A 13989-nucleotide genomic window follows, 5' to 3' on the forward strand; every position below is an offset into this window, starting at 1 on the left:
AAAAATACAATAAACGAAATATACTTATATACATATAAACATGTGCTCATAACAATGTATTGACCGATAAAGCCAAGAAAAATTGTATAGAAATAGTCCCAAACAAAACACATAAAGTGATCCAAGGGAATCTTCTGTGCAGATATTCTTCTTAAGAGATAGTGAATATTCCTTCACCACAAACATTAAAAACACCCCACATGCTCTGAATAAATATTCTGCTTACCAGAAAGATTTAGCTCCTTTAATTGAGTCAAATCAAGCTTTGGCAGGATAATGCCTGCTACATAGGTGTAACGGTAAATATATGGAACTCTTCCTCTGCAGATATATACATGATATGTAAGAGAAATAATGGAAAGCCATAGCGCAATCTTATTTATTTAAAATGTGATAAAAAATACAAAAGCCGAATGGCTGCTTACATGTAAAGGTGCCTTAACCCAGCACTGGGGCTGCTGGCTTGTCTGTGATGGATGGTGCCTTGTGTCCAACCTCCCTGGGTGGCAAGCATTACACCAACCCGCCCGGAACAACCAAAGGGATCGGACGTGCGTAGGATAACATGACCGAGTACCGCCTTGATGTACGTTTCGTTATTACGTCATCAAGAAGCGTGATTTTACTTCTGCAATAATCCCATCAATCTTTAAAGATACCATTCTAATCCGCCCAAATATATATAACATTAACAAATAAAGTGCATACAAAAAATGCCCTTAAAAGCATTGACGTTTAAATATAAATTAAATAAAACCTAAAAGCAATATAAATAAATTTAAAACAATGGACCAGTAAGTGGAAGAATATTTGCGTACTTACACGTAAGCATACGCTCTGTATAAAATATGCTTCCTCCACATAAAAAGGTCACTGGTCTGGCTAACTTTTAATAAACCAACACATTATATTTCCTTTGCAAAATAGATTTTTATTTAGCTATTCTTTTTTCTTCTCTTTTTTTTTTACAAAACATGTATACATAAAAATATTACTTACAATATGGCACATATTATATTCAAACAATATTTACAAATGTCACACTATTTTCATATAATATATATATATATATAGATATATATATATATATATACACATACATAATCCATATTTTTAGCTTTTGTATAATTGGTGAACATGCTCCTATAAGTGCTCTTTTTAGATCACACATAAAATGATTCTGTCAGTAAAATGGTCCCTGTTAAATAAACAGCATATAGTGCAGTGCGTAATCTACACAGTCCAGGAGCATAAAACATCTTGTACACCTCAAATTTGGTATATGCCAGTGTTTATTTGAGATCTACTCCCCAAATAATAGATAAATGGCATTGCTCAGCATACTTCCAGTGGTTCAGAGTCACCCGAGTTTCACTAAGACCATTCCTAAGCAGTGGGAGGTTTAGAAATGTTGGGGGTTTACATAGTCCATTTGGCGCAGTGTAAAATAAAATACTGTATAGCAAATTTGCTTTTGAAATAATCTTTACTTCATTAAGTTCAGTTCTATAGAAGCGTTCTACGTTGTACTATATTAGTAGTAAAGCTGCAAAGCTTCATCACAAGATAAGCCTTAGTTCCTTATAGATACTGCTTTCCACGTGGTTGCTAGCTGCTGTGCATTAAATCTACGCATATTGATTTGTATTGATTGCCAGAGTCAGGGGGTACTGGTGGTGTCTTTCCTTCACTGGTTTTGTGATAGATGCTTGATCACTTGTATTTTCCTCCTGTATCAAAAGAAAATAAAAAATGTTAGTTTCTCTCTCTCTCTCTCTCTCTCTCTCTCTCTCTCTCTCTATATGTATGTATATATATATATATATATATATATATATATATATATATTTATATTTATTTATATATATATTTATTTATATTTATTTATATATATATATATATATATATATATATATATATATATATATATATATATATATATATATATATATATAAAGCTGTGATTGGAAATAAATTGGAAAGTTTAGAACCTCTAACGTTTCTTGTTTTTTTAAAATAATTTTTTAAATGATATAGTTACATTTTGTAGAGTCAGATTGGAAAAGTACAAAGTTATTGTCATTTTTATCACTGACTGTGTCCCTGTTGAAGAGATTCATCTCCCTTCTGATCAGATTCATAACCACAATCTCCGGGACAAAAGGGCACAATAAAAAAAAAACTGACAAAATCTACACATTTACCATAAACATGGTGTGGAAAATCTATACTAGCTGGTTAAAATGTCACGGTCAGTAATAAATTCCCACCAGTTATGCTTTGATTAGCTGCGTCTGTAAAAAAATTGGAGCTTTTCTATCCCTAACCACACAAAATGTACTGGGAAAGGCAGACAATTTCAGACGACAATTTGCTTTAACATGGCAGAATCACATAAAGAGGAAAACTTAAAAGTTGAAAAAAGTTTTAATAAATCTGTATATTATTATCTTTTTATATACATTGTCCAATAAATAACACTTACTTCATCTTTTTATCGAGAATAGCTTTTACTTGTTTCATGGCAGGATTGACACATTTTTTTTCTGTTTTTGAGCCAGCTTTCTTAGTACCTTTGGGGCGTTTGACGGTAGCGCTGTAAAGAAAAAACACAATATTAACACTCTACTGACTATTTTCATGTTGATTCATAACTGGTAAATATAAGTTTCACATAGCATACAGCTTACAATTACAGTGACTTTGTCAGCTCCTGAGGAGCATTTAAAGCAGAACTCCATTTTTTAAAAATGTATATTCTTCTAACTAGAATGACAGAGTGCCGTTCTTCCCTGAATAGGAACTCTGGTCCTGGACCAAGTAAGAAGTCAAGGACAGCACGGGAGCATGGTGAGAGTAAGTGGGCACGTCATCACACAGGCTGGGCTCAAAGTACTCCAAGTCATGAATGGTGATCATACATCATTACTTAAGTGGCACTCAGTCCTGGAAAAATACCCATCCAAACTGCTGGTAGAAGAAGCTGGGAAAAACATTATAGGACCAGTACTAAGACTTCAAGAAAACTGTATATATAGGGTTTTTTTTTTAAATACCCAGGGTGGGGTGGGACAGACAGATGGTGGTGAAATCCTGAAGTTTCGCTGTGAGCCATGCTTAACAGGAAAAAGCTCAAAAAAGATAGCATTAAATGGTAAATACAGTAAAGCCTCATACACACTACAGGCAAATCCCACTTTTAAGTACACAATGGGGGTTATTTACTAAAGCTGGGAAGTGCAAAATCAGACTCACTTCTGCTTAGAAACCAATGAGCTTCTAGGTTTTATTATCAAAGCTTAAATGGACAAGCCAAGATTAGAAGCTCATTGGTTTCTATGCAGAAGTGAGCCTGATTTTGCACTTTCCAGCTTTAGTAAATAAACCCCATTGTGTATTCGATTTTCTGCAGTTTTTTGTCTTCAGATTTACCATAACCATATAATATGAGGTCAAAAACGTAAGAGTTTTAATTTGTATGCAATTAGATAGTCGCTAGCAACAGTAAATTCTAAAGCCCCATACACACGATTAGATTTTCTGCAGATTTTTTGGCTTCAGATTTATCAAAACCAGGTAGTGGAAAATAATTAATAATCTCAAGAGAATATGGGGTGTCCGGCGCTACCTATTATCAAAGATGAGTACCACCCTTATTTCCACTAGACACAATATTACCACAAGACAGTAGGTTAATCGTTATAAATTTGTTGGAAACAGTCGAAACCTCACCAAAAAAATACAATAAACTGTGCATAAAGAGACTACAGGAAATCTTATAAAGTGCTTTGTGCAAGGATAAGTGCTACATATAATGCTTGTTGTGGATCACATGCAATTCACACAATTCCCTATATGTGTTATATTATTCAACAATAATAAACTACAAAAAAAATTAGGCTATAGTGCAACCTCATGAAAAACCAAAAACAATATGGCTATAAAAAACTTTATAGGCACCAAACCCCAAACCTCATGTGCAAAATAGCAAGATAATTTTACCAAATATATGCGTATACAATAAATATCAACCAAGAAATTTATATATTATAGAAAAAAAAGGGGGGAAAAATGATATATATAATTATGTGCATAAAAAATAAATTTAAATCAGAAATTTTTCAAAAACAACATTAAGCAAACAATAAAGCCAAAAAAGTAATAAAACAAAACACAAAAACAGAAAAAGAAAAAAACACAAAAAAAGTCTGTTAATGTCCACACGTGAAAAAAAGGAGAAGAAAAAATGAAAAAATGAAAAAAAACATCAAACAAAATCCTTGATTGTGCAAATCCAGCAGGAATAAAGTGACTTTTGTGCCTGTGACTGAATTCTCTAGGTGACTGTGTGTTACAATCAAGGATTTTGTTTGATGATTTTTTTCATTTTTTCATTTTTTCTTCTCCTTTTTTTCACGTGTGGACATTAACAGACTTTTTTTGTGTTTTTTTCTTTTTCTTTTTCTTTTTCTGTTTTTGTGTTTTGTTTTATTACTTTTTTGGCTTTATTGTTTGCTTAATGTTGTTTTTGAAAAATTTCGGATTTAAATTTATTTTTTATGCACATAATTATATATATCATTTTTTTGCCCCTTTTTTTTCTATAATATATAAATATCTTGGTTGATATTTATTGTATACGCATATATTTGGTAAAATTATCTTGCTATTTTGCACATGAGGTTTGGGGTTTGGTGCCTATAAAAAATTTTATAGCCATATTGTTTTTGGTTTTTCATGAGGTTGCACTAATTTATTTATTTTTTTTTGTAGTTTATTATTGTTGAATAATATAAAACATATAGGGAATTGTGTGAATTGCATGTGATCCACAACAAGCATTATATGTAGCACTTATCCTTGCACAAAGCACTTTATAAGATTTCCTGTAGTCTCTTTATGCACAGTTTATTGTATTTTTTTGGTGAGGTTTCGACTGTTTCCAACAAATTTATAACGATTAACCTACTGTCTTGTGGTAATATTGTGTCTAGTGGAAATAAGGGTGGTACTCATCTTTGATAATAGGTAGCGCCGGACACCCCATATTCTCTTGAGATTATTAATTATTTTCCACTACCTGGTTTTGATAAATCGGAAGCCAAAAAATCTGCAGAAAATCTAATCGTGTGTATGGGGCTTTAGAATTTACTGTTGCTAGCGACTATCTAATTGCATACAAATTAAAACTCTTACGTTTTTGACCTCATATTATATGGTTATGGTAAATCTGAAGACAAAAATCTGCAGAAAATCTAATAAACAATGGGGTTTATTTACTAAAGCTGGAAAGTGCAAAATCAGGCTCACTTCTGCATAGAAACCAATGAGCTTCTAATCTTGGCTTGTTCAATTAAGCTTTGATAATAAAACCTAGAAGCTCATTGGTTTCTAAGCAGAAGTGAGTCTGATTTTGCACTTCCCAGCTTTAGTAAATAACCCCCATTGTGTACTTAAAAGTGGGATTTGCCTGTAGTGTGTATGAGGCTTTACTATATTTACCATTTAATACTATCTTTTTTGAGCTTTTTCCTGTTAAGCATGGCTCACAGCGAAACTTCAGGATTTCTTATAAAGTGCTTTGTGCAAGGATAAGTGCTACATATAATGCTTGTTGTGGATCACATGCAATTCACACAATTCCCTATATGTGTTATATTATTCAACAATAATAAACTACAAAAAAAAATAAAAAAATTAGTGCAACCTCATGAAAAACCAAAAACAATATGGCTATAAAAAATTTTATAGGCACCAAACCCCAAACCTCATGTGCAAAATAGCAAGATAATTTTACCAAATATATGCGTATACAATAAATATCAACCAAGATATTTATATATTATAGAAAAAAAAGGGGGAAAAAAATGATATATATAATTATGTGCATAAAAAATTAATTTAAATCCGAAATTTTTCAAAAACAACATTAAGCAAACAATAAAGCCAAAAAAGTAATAAAACAAAACACAAAAACAGAAAAAGAAAAAGAAAAAAACACAAAAAAAGTCTGTTAATGTCCACACGTGAAAAAAAGGAGAAGAAAAAATGAAAAAATGAAAAAAATCATCAAACCAAATCCTTGATTGTAACACACAGTCACCTGGAGAATTCAGTCACAAGCACAAAAGTCACTTTATTCCTGCTGGATTTGCACAATCAAGGATTTTGTTTGATGTTTTTTTTCATTTTTTCTTCTCCTTTTTTTCACGTGTGGACATTAACAGACTTTTTTGTGTTTTGTTTTATTACTTTTTTGGCTTTATTGTTTGCTTAATGTTGTTTTTGAATTATTGATATTTATTATTATTATTATTATTATTATTATTATTATTATTATTATTATTATTATATTATTATTATTGATATTTATATTGATATTTATTGTATACGCATGTATTTGGTAAAATTATCTTGCTATTTTGCACATGAGGTTTGGGGTTTGGTGCCTATAAAGTTTTTTATAGCCATATTGTTTTTGGTTTTTCATGAGGTTGCACTATAGCCTAATTTTTTTTGTAGTTTATTATTGTTGAATAATATAACACATATAGGGAATTGTGTGAATTGCATGTGATCCACAACAAGCATTATATGTAGCACTTATCCTTGCACAAAGCACTTTATAAGATTTCCTGTAGTCTCTTTATGCACAGTTTATTGTATTTTTTTGGTGAGGTTTCGACTGTTTCCAACAAATTTATAACGATTAACCTACTGTCTTGTGGTAATATTGTGTCTAGTGGAAATAAGGGTGGTACTCATCTTTGATAATAGGTAGCGCCGGACACCCCATATTCTCTTGAGATTATTAATTATTTTGAAAGACCCTTGCGGGGATTTCTTGGTTGGGGGGCTGCAACCTGTATATACTGATATTTGGATGTTTTTCGTTCCCTGTACTCTTTCTGCTTCCCGTATTGCATAAGCGCGGCTCAACCCAATCTTTTTAATTTCAAGTAGTGGAAAAGCCTGCCTGATTGCATACAAATTGAAACTCTTACGGTTTGACCTCATATTATATGATTTTGGTAAATCTGAAGACAAACACCTGCAGAAAATCGAATAGTGTGCATGGGGCTTTAGTCTTGAGATTCGACTACTTAATCAGTTATTTGTGGAAGTAAGCAAATTTATAATCTGAAGCATATTGTGACTTACTTACATATATTCTTCACTTGCACATTTGGGACTTGGTGGAAAAATCTCTAACTTCACTGTCCTCTTTATATCGAGCTTCTTCGCAAATTTCTTACATGAGCATCGCTCTCCTTGTTGTCTTTGTTGTCCTGAAGGGAGACAGCAATTAGACAACTGAAGTCAACCACAATATGGAAACGTGATGAAAGGTAAAATAGTGTTAGTAGAACAAACACAAGTGATGAGTTGGTGCCAGTGCATTGTCTGTAAAATCAATGACCTTACCTTCTACAAGGACGGAGCAAAGCAGAATACCAACGAGGACAGCACACTTGAAGTCCATGATGACAGCAGGAGCAGTGCTCTTTGCAGCTAAGAACAAGTATAGGTAGCTGAGTGAAGAAACACAGATATATTTATACTGGCTGTTACTTTATGACCTACGGTGTGACGGGAAAGTCCTAGATTCCAACACTTCTTCTAAACCGTATGCTTGAGAGGAAACCTTTTAGGAAAGTGAAACTATACAGTGTACCACAATATATCCCTAAGGGATTTTACAAAGGACCCTTGTTAACTATTTTTCTAGTTTCATTATGCTTGTACACCTACATGGAATTTAAAAACCAATTCACTGAACATGCAATTATGAATAAATTGAGACATAGGTAATGAAATGTAAGAAGATATGCCCGTTCTGCATTTTAAAGCTGAACTAAAGCCATCTAGAAACTGTAAAGTAATACATTTGGCTTAGTGGTTTTCATATTGCCATTCTCAATGTCAGTTTAAGAATTGGCATCTGACAAGCTCCCTAGCCCACTATTAACAGGCACTACATTCTCTGTATGTTTATTCATATATGGGGGCATGGCAGTGTCTGCACTGTTCCACAGCACAGGAGCTACGGCACACAGTGGTAACAGATATTGCCATGATGTCCTGCATGGGTTGCCAGTAGGGGAACCTGAAAAAGCATTGGAAATCAAAGGTAATAAATACAATTCACAACATAGGTTTGTATTACGTATATGAATACAAATTTATTGCCTGGGCTATAGATCATCTTTAGAGTTTGTCTATCCAGCTGCCTCATGATAAATAAATATAAAAGTCCCCAAAAATATAGGATACGTCTTGTTGTGTAATCAAAATAATTCAGGACTCAAAACATTTGCTTATTTTCACCATATCTTATGCAATTTGAGGGAAAAATTCTAAGAATGTATGGTTACCTCAAAAAACCCTCATTTAGGCTTGAGTCACACTAACGCATTTTTTGATGCATTTTCCAGAAATGCAGGGAAATTTTTTAACATGGGTTCCTATGGAACATGTTCACATCAATGCATTTTTGTGCCTCTGCGTTTTTGGAAAGGGTCGGGGACTTTTTTCATGCAAAATTCAGCGTTTTGCATGTAATAGAAATCAATGAATCTGCATCCAAAACGCAAGAACCGCATTTTTACCGTGATTTTGCCACCATTTGCGTTTTTTTTTCCTTTTTTTTTCGTTTTTTTTTGCCACTGTATATAGCTGGTTGCTAAGTTCAGAAATTTCCCTGCATTTCTGCAAAATGCATCAATAAACGCGTTAGTGTGAATCAAGCCTAAGGCTGGATTCACACCTATGCATTTTTAGTGCTTTTTGCATTTTGCAGATTTGCAATACAGGCCATTTAACATGGTTTCCTAAGGAACACGTTCTGTAGTGCAAATCTGCAAAATGCAAAAAGCACTAAAAATGTATCGGTATTGAATCAAGCCTCAGTGTGGGAATTTATATTTACTGCAGAAATGCAAAGAACATCAAAGATTAATTTTATATCTTAACATCTGCTTACATCTTTGCACTGCAGGACAATTTATTCCCCCATCCCCTTAAATGCAGCCCACCTGGTATGGTATTTATGTTCAACCCCAATCCAGTGATATTTGCTGGGCAGCCTTACCCAGTGCTACACAATCTTCAGAAACAAAAACTCTGTGTGTATGCCACAACCCCATTTATTACAAAGATAACTGCACTCAAGGCGATTCTGCTGAACCTAATATGGAGTACGGCTGGTATTTAGGGTTGAATGGGGCTGTGGTGCATATTGGCAGTGTGAAGAAATGTCAGCTGGAGATCGTGTTTCTGAAGGCTCCATAGCTGTGCAATTTCATTTAATCACATATATCCTATGTGTGCGAATGGGCAGGCACCTCAAGTAGGTAAAAATGCTGTATATTTTGTCTTGCAACAGTAAAAAACAAAAAAAAAAAACAGGGAGTTAAAAAGTTTACTTTATTTTTAAAATGTTACTAAACCCAGGACCCTGCTTTCACTATATCTGGTCTCCCACAGTACACAGAAGATGGAAATGTGATAGCTTTAGTAAATATAAACTGCTAAATACCTTTTCTCTTTAGCAGTTAGAGCAGTCTTGTGACTTCTATCAGTGTCCAGCAGAGCACTGGTTAAAGCTTGTAGGAGGAGTTTTCATTCTCCCTTCATTGTCCTATGAGGATGCAGGACCCCTGACCCTTTGTCTGGACAGTGCTGTTTGGCCCTGCACTAATCAAATGCACTTTCCCAAGAAAACAAAAAACTCTCTAGCAATACACACGAAACTGAGCATGTGCAGCTTGCCGCCAAGGCTCTGTTCTATCAGGAGATGGTTTGGGGACTGTGGAAGAAGGGGAGGATCAGTGAAGACATGATCAAACAGCCTTTTCTACACTGTGGAGAATTAACCCCTTAGATTCCACAGTGAGTATAACAAGCGTGGCTTACTGCATATACAGACTGATTTTACTGTTGTGGGTTTAGTAACACTTTAATCTGTGCTTTAGGATTTTCACAGTACCTCTCTTTAACCACTTTGCGCCCGCTCTATAGCCAAAAGACGGCTACAGAGCGGACGCTAACTGCCGGGAGTTCCACTCGATCGGCCTATCCAATGAGAGGTGATCTCATATGTAAACATATGAGATCATCTCTCCTCGCCGGCTCCCTTCCTCACACAGAGACAGCGTGTGAGGAGGGAGAGCTTCTGTGCAGCGTCTGTGAGTACACACACACACACAGAGTAAAACACACACACACACACACACACACACAGTAAAAAACACACACAGTGAAACACACATGCCCACCTGACCCCAGTGCCACCTCTCAGTGCCATCTGTCCCCTGTGCCACCTATCAGTGCCATCTGTCCCCAGTGTGACCTGTCCCCAGTGCCACCTATCAGTGCCATCTGTCCCCAGTGCCACCTGTCAGTGTCATGTGTCCCCAGTTCCACCTATCAATGCCACCTGTCCCCAGTGCCACCTAACAGTGTCATCTGTTCCCAGTACCACCTGTCCCCAGTGCCACCTATCCGTGCCACCTGTCCCCAGTGCCACATGTCCCCAGTGCCGCCCATCCCTAGTGCCACGTGTCCCCAGTGCCGCCCGTCCCTAGTGCCATGTATCCCCAGTGCCACCTGTCAGTGTCACATGTCATCAGTGCCACGTATCAGTGCCACCTGTCAGTGTCACATGTCATCAGTGCCACATATTAGTGCCATCTGTCATCAGTGTCAAGTATCATCAGTGCCACGTATTAGTGTCATCTGTCATCAGTGCCACGTATTAGTGCCATCTGTCATCAGTGCCACGTATTAGTGCCATCTGTTATCAGTGCCACATTAGTGTCACGTGTCATCAGTGCCACAGTTTAGTTCCATCTGTCATCAGTGTCAAGTGTCATCAGTGCCATGTATTAGTGCCATTTGTAGTCAGTGTCACATCAGTGTTACGTGCCATCAGTGCCATGTATCAGTGCCATCTGCCATCAGTGCCACGTCAGTGTCACGTGTCATTGTCCTGGTGCTCCAGGGCCTTCAAAAGTGTAATAGGTAGTCAACAAGTTAGATGTGTAATTTATGCTCCTAGAACACGTGATGGTGCTCCTTGCATGTTGGGCCTCTCTAAGTGGCCAGGCTGTGAAAAAGTCCCACACATGGGGTATCAAAATACTCAGGAGGAGTAGCAGAATTTAATTTGGGGTGTCATTTGTGGTATGCACATGCCATGTGAGAGAAATAACCTATTACAATGACAATTTTGTGGGGAAAAAAATAAAAAACAAAAAAAATCTTCATTTTGAAAAGATTTGTGGGAAAAAATGACAACACCAAAAACCTCACTATGCCTCTTACTAAATACCTTGGAATGTCTACTTTCCAAAAAGGGGTCATTGTATGGTCACATCCCACCCATCCCTGTTTCTCACTATAAACGTAGTGCTCTCCCCCACCTCCTCAATGCTGCAAAATGCCTTATACCAGTACATTGGAAAAGCCCACACATCCCGAGTGAGTGGCACTGGTTCAGGAAGGTGAGGGAGATTATGGAGGCAGAGGAGTGGTTCGCTACCTGTAAAGGTACCCGAGAACGATTTGAAACTACTTGGGTGGCCTGGAGGGATCATGTACTCGGCTCAGCTTCAGCCCTCTCTAGCTTAGACATTGCATTGCTGGCACTGGCAGACCCGGCCTTTAAGCAACTTTTCCAAGCAGACCAACACTCTACAACCAACAGCCTTACTACTGTTGTACCCAATCAACCGATGAGCCGGGTGTGAAACCTTTGATCACTTTGTACATTTTCTACATTCATGTTATGGATCTATGAGCGTTAGTTTGCTTTACATTAGTTCATGGTACCTCACAAGGTCATATGCCTTAGACAATCTTTGAGTTATGTAATCACTACTTATGGTTTATAGTTAAGATTGGGATCCCCCTATCCTCTTGTGGTGGGAGAGAGAGGTCTGTCCACATGGACCAAATGTCTTGGACAGGGAAGGAATCCCTGTCGTTACAATATGTTGACATATGTCATTGTTTTATTTCCAGATCTCCTTGGACCATGGACCTTGGACCATGTATGACGACCTTGTCCTTGTTCTTTTTGCTTGTTTATTCTCTTTTTACTATTATTCCTTTTTGATGTATTGTCAAATATGCTAAGTGCATAAAGATTATACAAAAAAAGAAGAAAGACAAGAATATCAAGAATTTGGTTCAAGAACTGGCTTTTCAAGAGAGATCAATTTTCACACATGTCCGTCCCTGTTAACCAATTTATCCTGAGGGTTTTTTTTTCAGAATGTCTCAGGAATCTTTTTGCTACGGCTGCAACTATTTGGACCCCTAATAAAAATAAGTCTGATTCCTTGATGCACAAAGCCATAAATCCTGGCTTTTTGCAACTCTGAATGACTGGAAGAAGTTTTGAAAATGTATCACCTCATTTACTTGGTCAGCTTATTGCCGAAACTTGCCTTGCTATAACCAAGTTGTTAAAAGAGGATTATTAAGGTAAGCTTTTGAATTTTGTTTTACAATTTTATTTGAAAACTTAAACAGAACATCGTAAAATGGGATTTACAGTAAAACAAAAAAGCAAAAAACAACATAACTTTACAGTTTAGATACATTCTGTAATGACAGGCATGCAGGTGAACGGAACCCTGCAATATGAGTGGCAAATGTAGCTTGTGCCATTTGTCATATGCTGAATGATTAGTTGATACATTAAAGCTTCAATATATTATTGTTGCTGAGTAGACATCATGCACAGTCTTACAGCAAAGAGGCTGCTGAATGTTTCACAGTAATCGGGTTCTTTTATAAGAGCAGCAGATAGGTACATCCTGAAGAACACGTTTGGTGTCATATGTAGGGATGAGCCTAACACCACCCGGTTTGGTTTGCAGCACAACATGCGAACAGGCAAAATATTTGTGCGAACATGTGAACACCATTAAAGTCTATGGGACGCGAACATGAAAAATCAAAAGTGATAATTTTAAAGGATTATATGCAAGTTATTGCCATAAAAAGTGTATGGGGACCCGGGTCCTGCCCCAGGGGGCATGTATCAATGCAAAAAAAGTTTTTAAAACTGCACTTTTTTTGGGAGAAAATGCTTAAAGTGAAACAATAAAAATGAAATATTCCTTTAAATATCTTGCCTGGGGGGTTTCCTTAGTCTGCCTGTAAAGTAGTGCATCTTTCCCATGTTTATAACCATACCGCAGCAAAATTAAATTTCTAAAGGAAAAAATTTAATTCAAAACTGCTTGCGGCTGTAATGTAATGTCGGATCCCGGCAATATAGATAAAAATCATTGAAAAAAACGGTGTGGGTCCCCCCCCCCCCCCCGTTCATTACTAGGCCTTTTGGGTCTGGTATGAATATTAAGGAGAACCCCACGCTAAAGATACAAAAAAAAATGGTGTGGATGTACCCCCAAAATCCATACCAGGTCCTTCAGGTCTGGTATGGTTATTAACCACTTTCAGACCGGACCATTTTGCTGGCTTAAGACCAGAGCACTTTTTGCGATTCTGCACTCCATTGCTTTAACTGACAATTGTGCGGTCATGCGACGTGGCTCCCAAACAAAATTGACGTCCTTTTTTTCCCACAAATAGAGCTTTCTTTTGGTGGTATTTGATCACCCCTGCGTTTTTTATTTTTTGCGCTATAAAAAAAACTAGAGCGACAATTTTGAAAAAAATGCATTATTTTTTACTTTTTGTTATAATAAATTTTCCCCAAAAATATATAAAAAATTTTTTTTTTCCCTCAGATTAGGCCGATACGTATTCTTCTACATATTTTTGGTAAAAAAAATCGCAATAAGCGATTATTGATTGGTTTGTGCAAAAGTTATAGCGTTTACAATATAGGGGATAGTTTTATGCCATTTTTATCAATAATTTTTTTTTTTACTAGTAATGGCGGTGATCAGCGATTTTTATTGTGACTGCGACATTATGGCGGACACATCGGACATTTCTGACACATTTTTG

General features: G+C 36.2%; 1 protein-coding gene across 1 annotated transcript; it reads right to left on the reverse strand.

The window, feature by feature from the left end:
* Positions 1-1061: 1061 nt before the first annotated feature.
* On the reverse strand, positions 1062-7735 carry LOC143974789 (C-X-C motif chemokine 11-like). Its single transcript, XM_077476525.1, has 4 exons — positions 7426-7735; positions 7166-7289; positions 2486-2596; positions 1062-1730 (listed from the first exon to the last, which is right to left on the reverse strand). The coding sequence occupies exons 1-4, from the start codon at positions 7481-7483 to the stop codon at positions 1688-1690; spliced, it is 336 nt and encodes a 111-aa protein (XP_077332651.1). The 5' UTR covers positions 7484-7735; the 3' UTR covers positions 1062-1687.
* Between the last annotated feature and the right edge of the window lie 6254 nt (positions 7736-13989).

The sequence above is a fragment of the Lithobates pipiens genome, unplaced genomic scaffold, assembly GCF_037356315.1.
Source record: "Lithobates pipiens isolate NorthernLeopardFrog02 unplaced genomic scaffold, aLitPip1_a1.2 Scaffold_13, whole genome shotgun sequence".
NCBI lineage: Eukaryota > Metazoa > Chordata > Amphibia > Anura > Ranidae > Lithobates > Lithobates pipiens.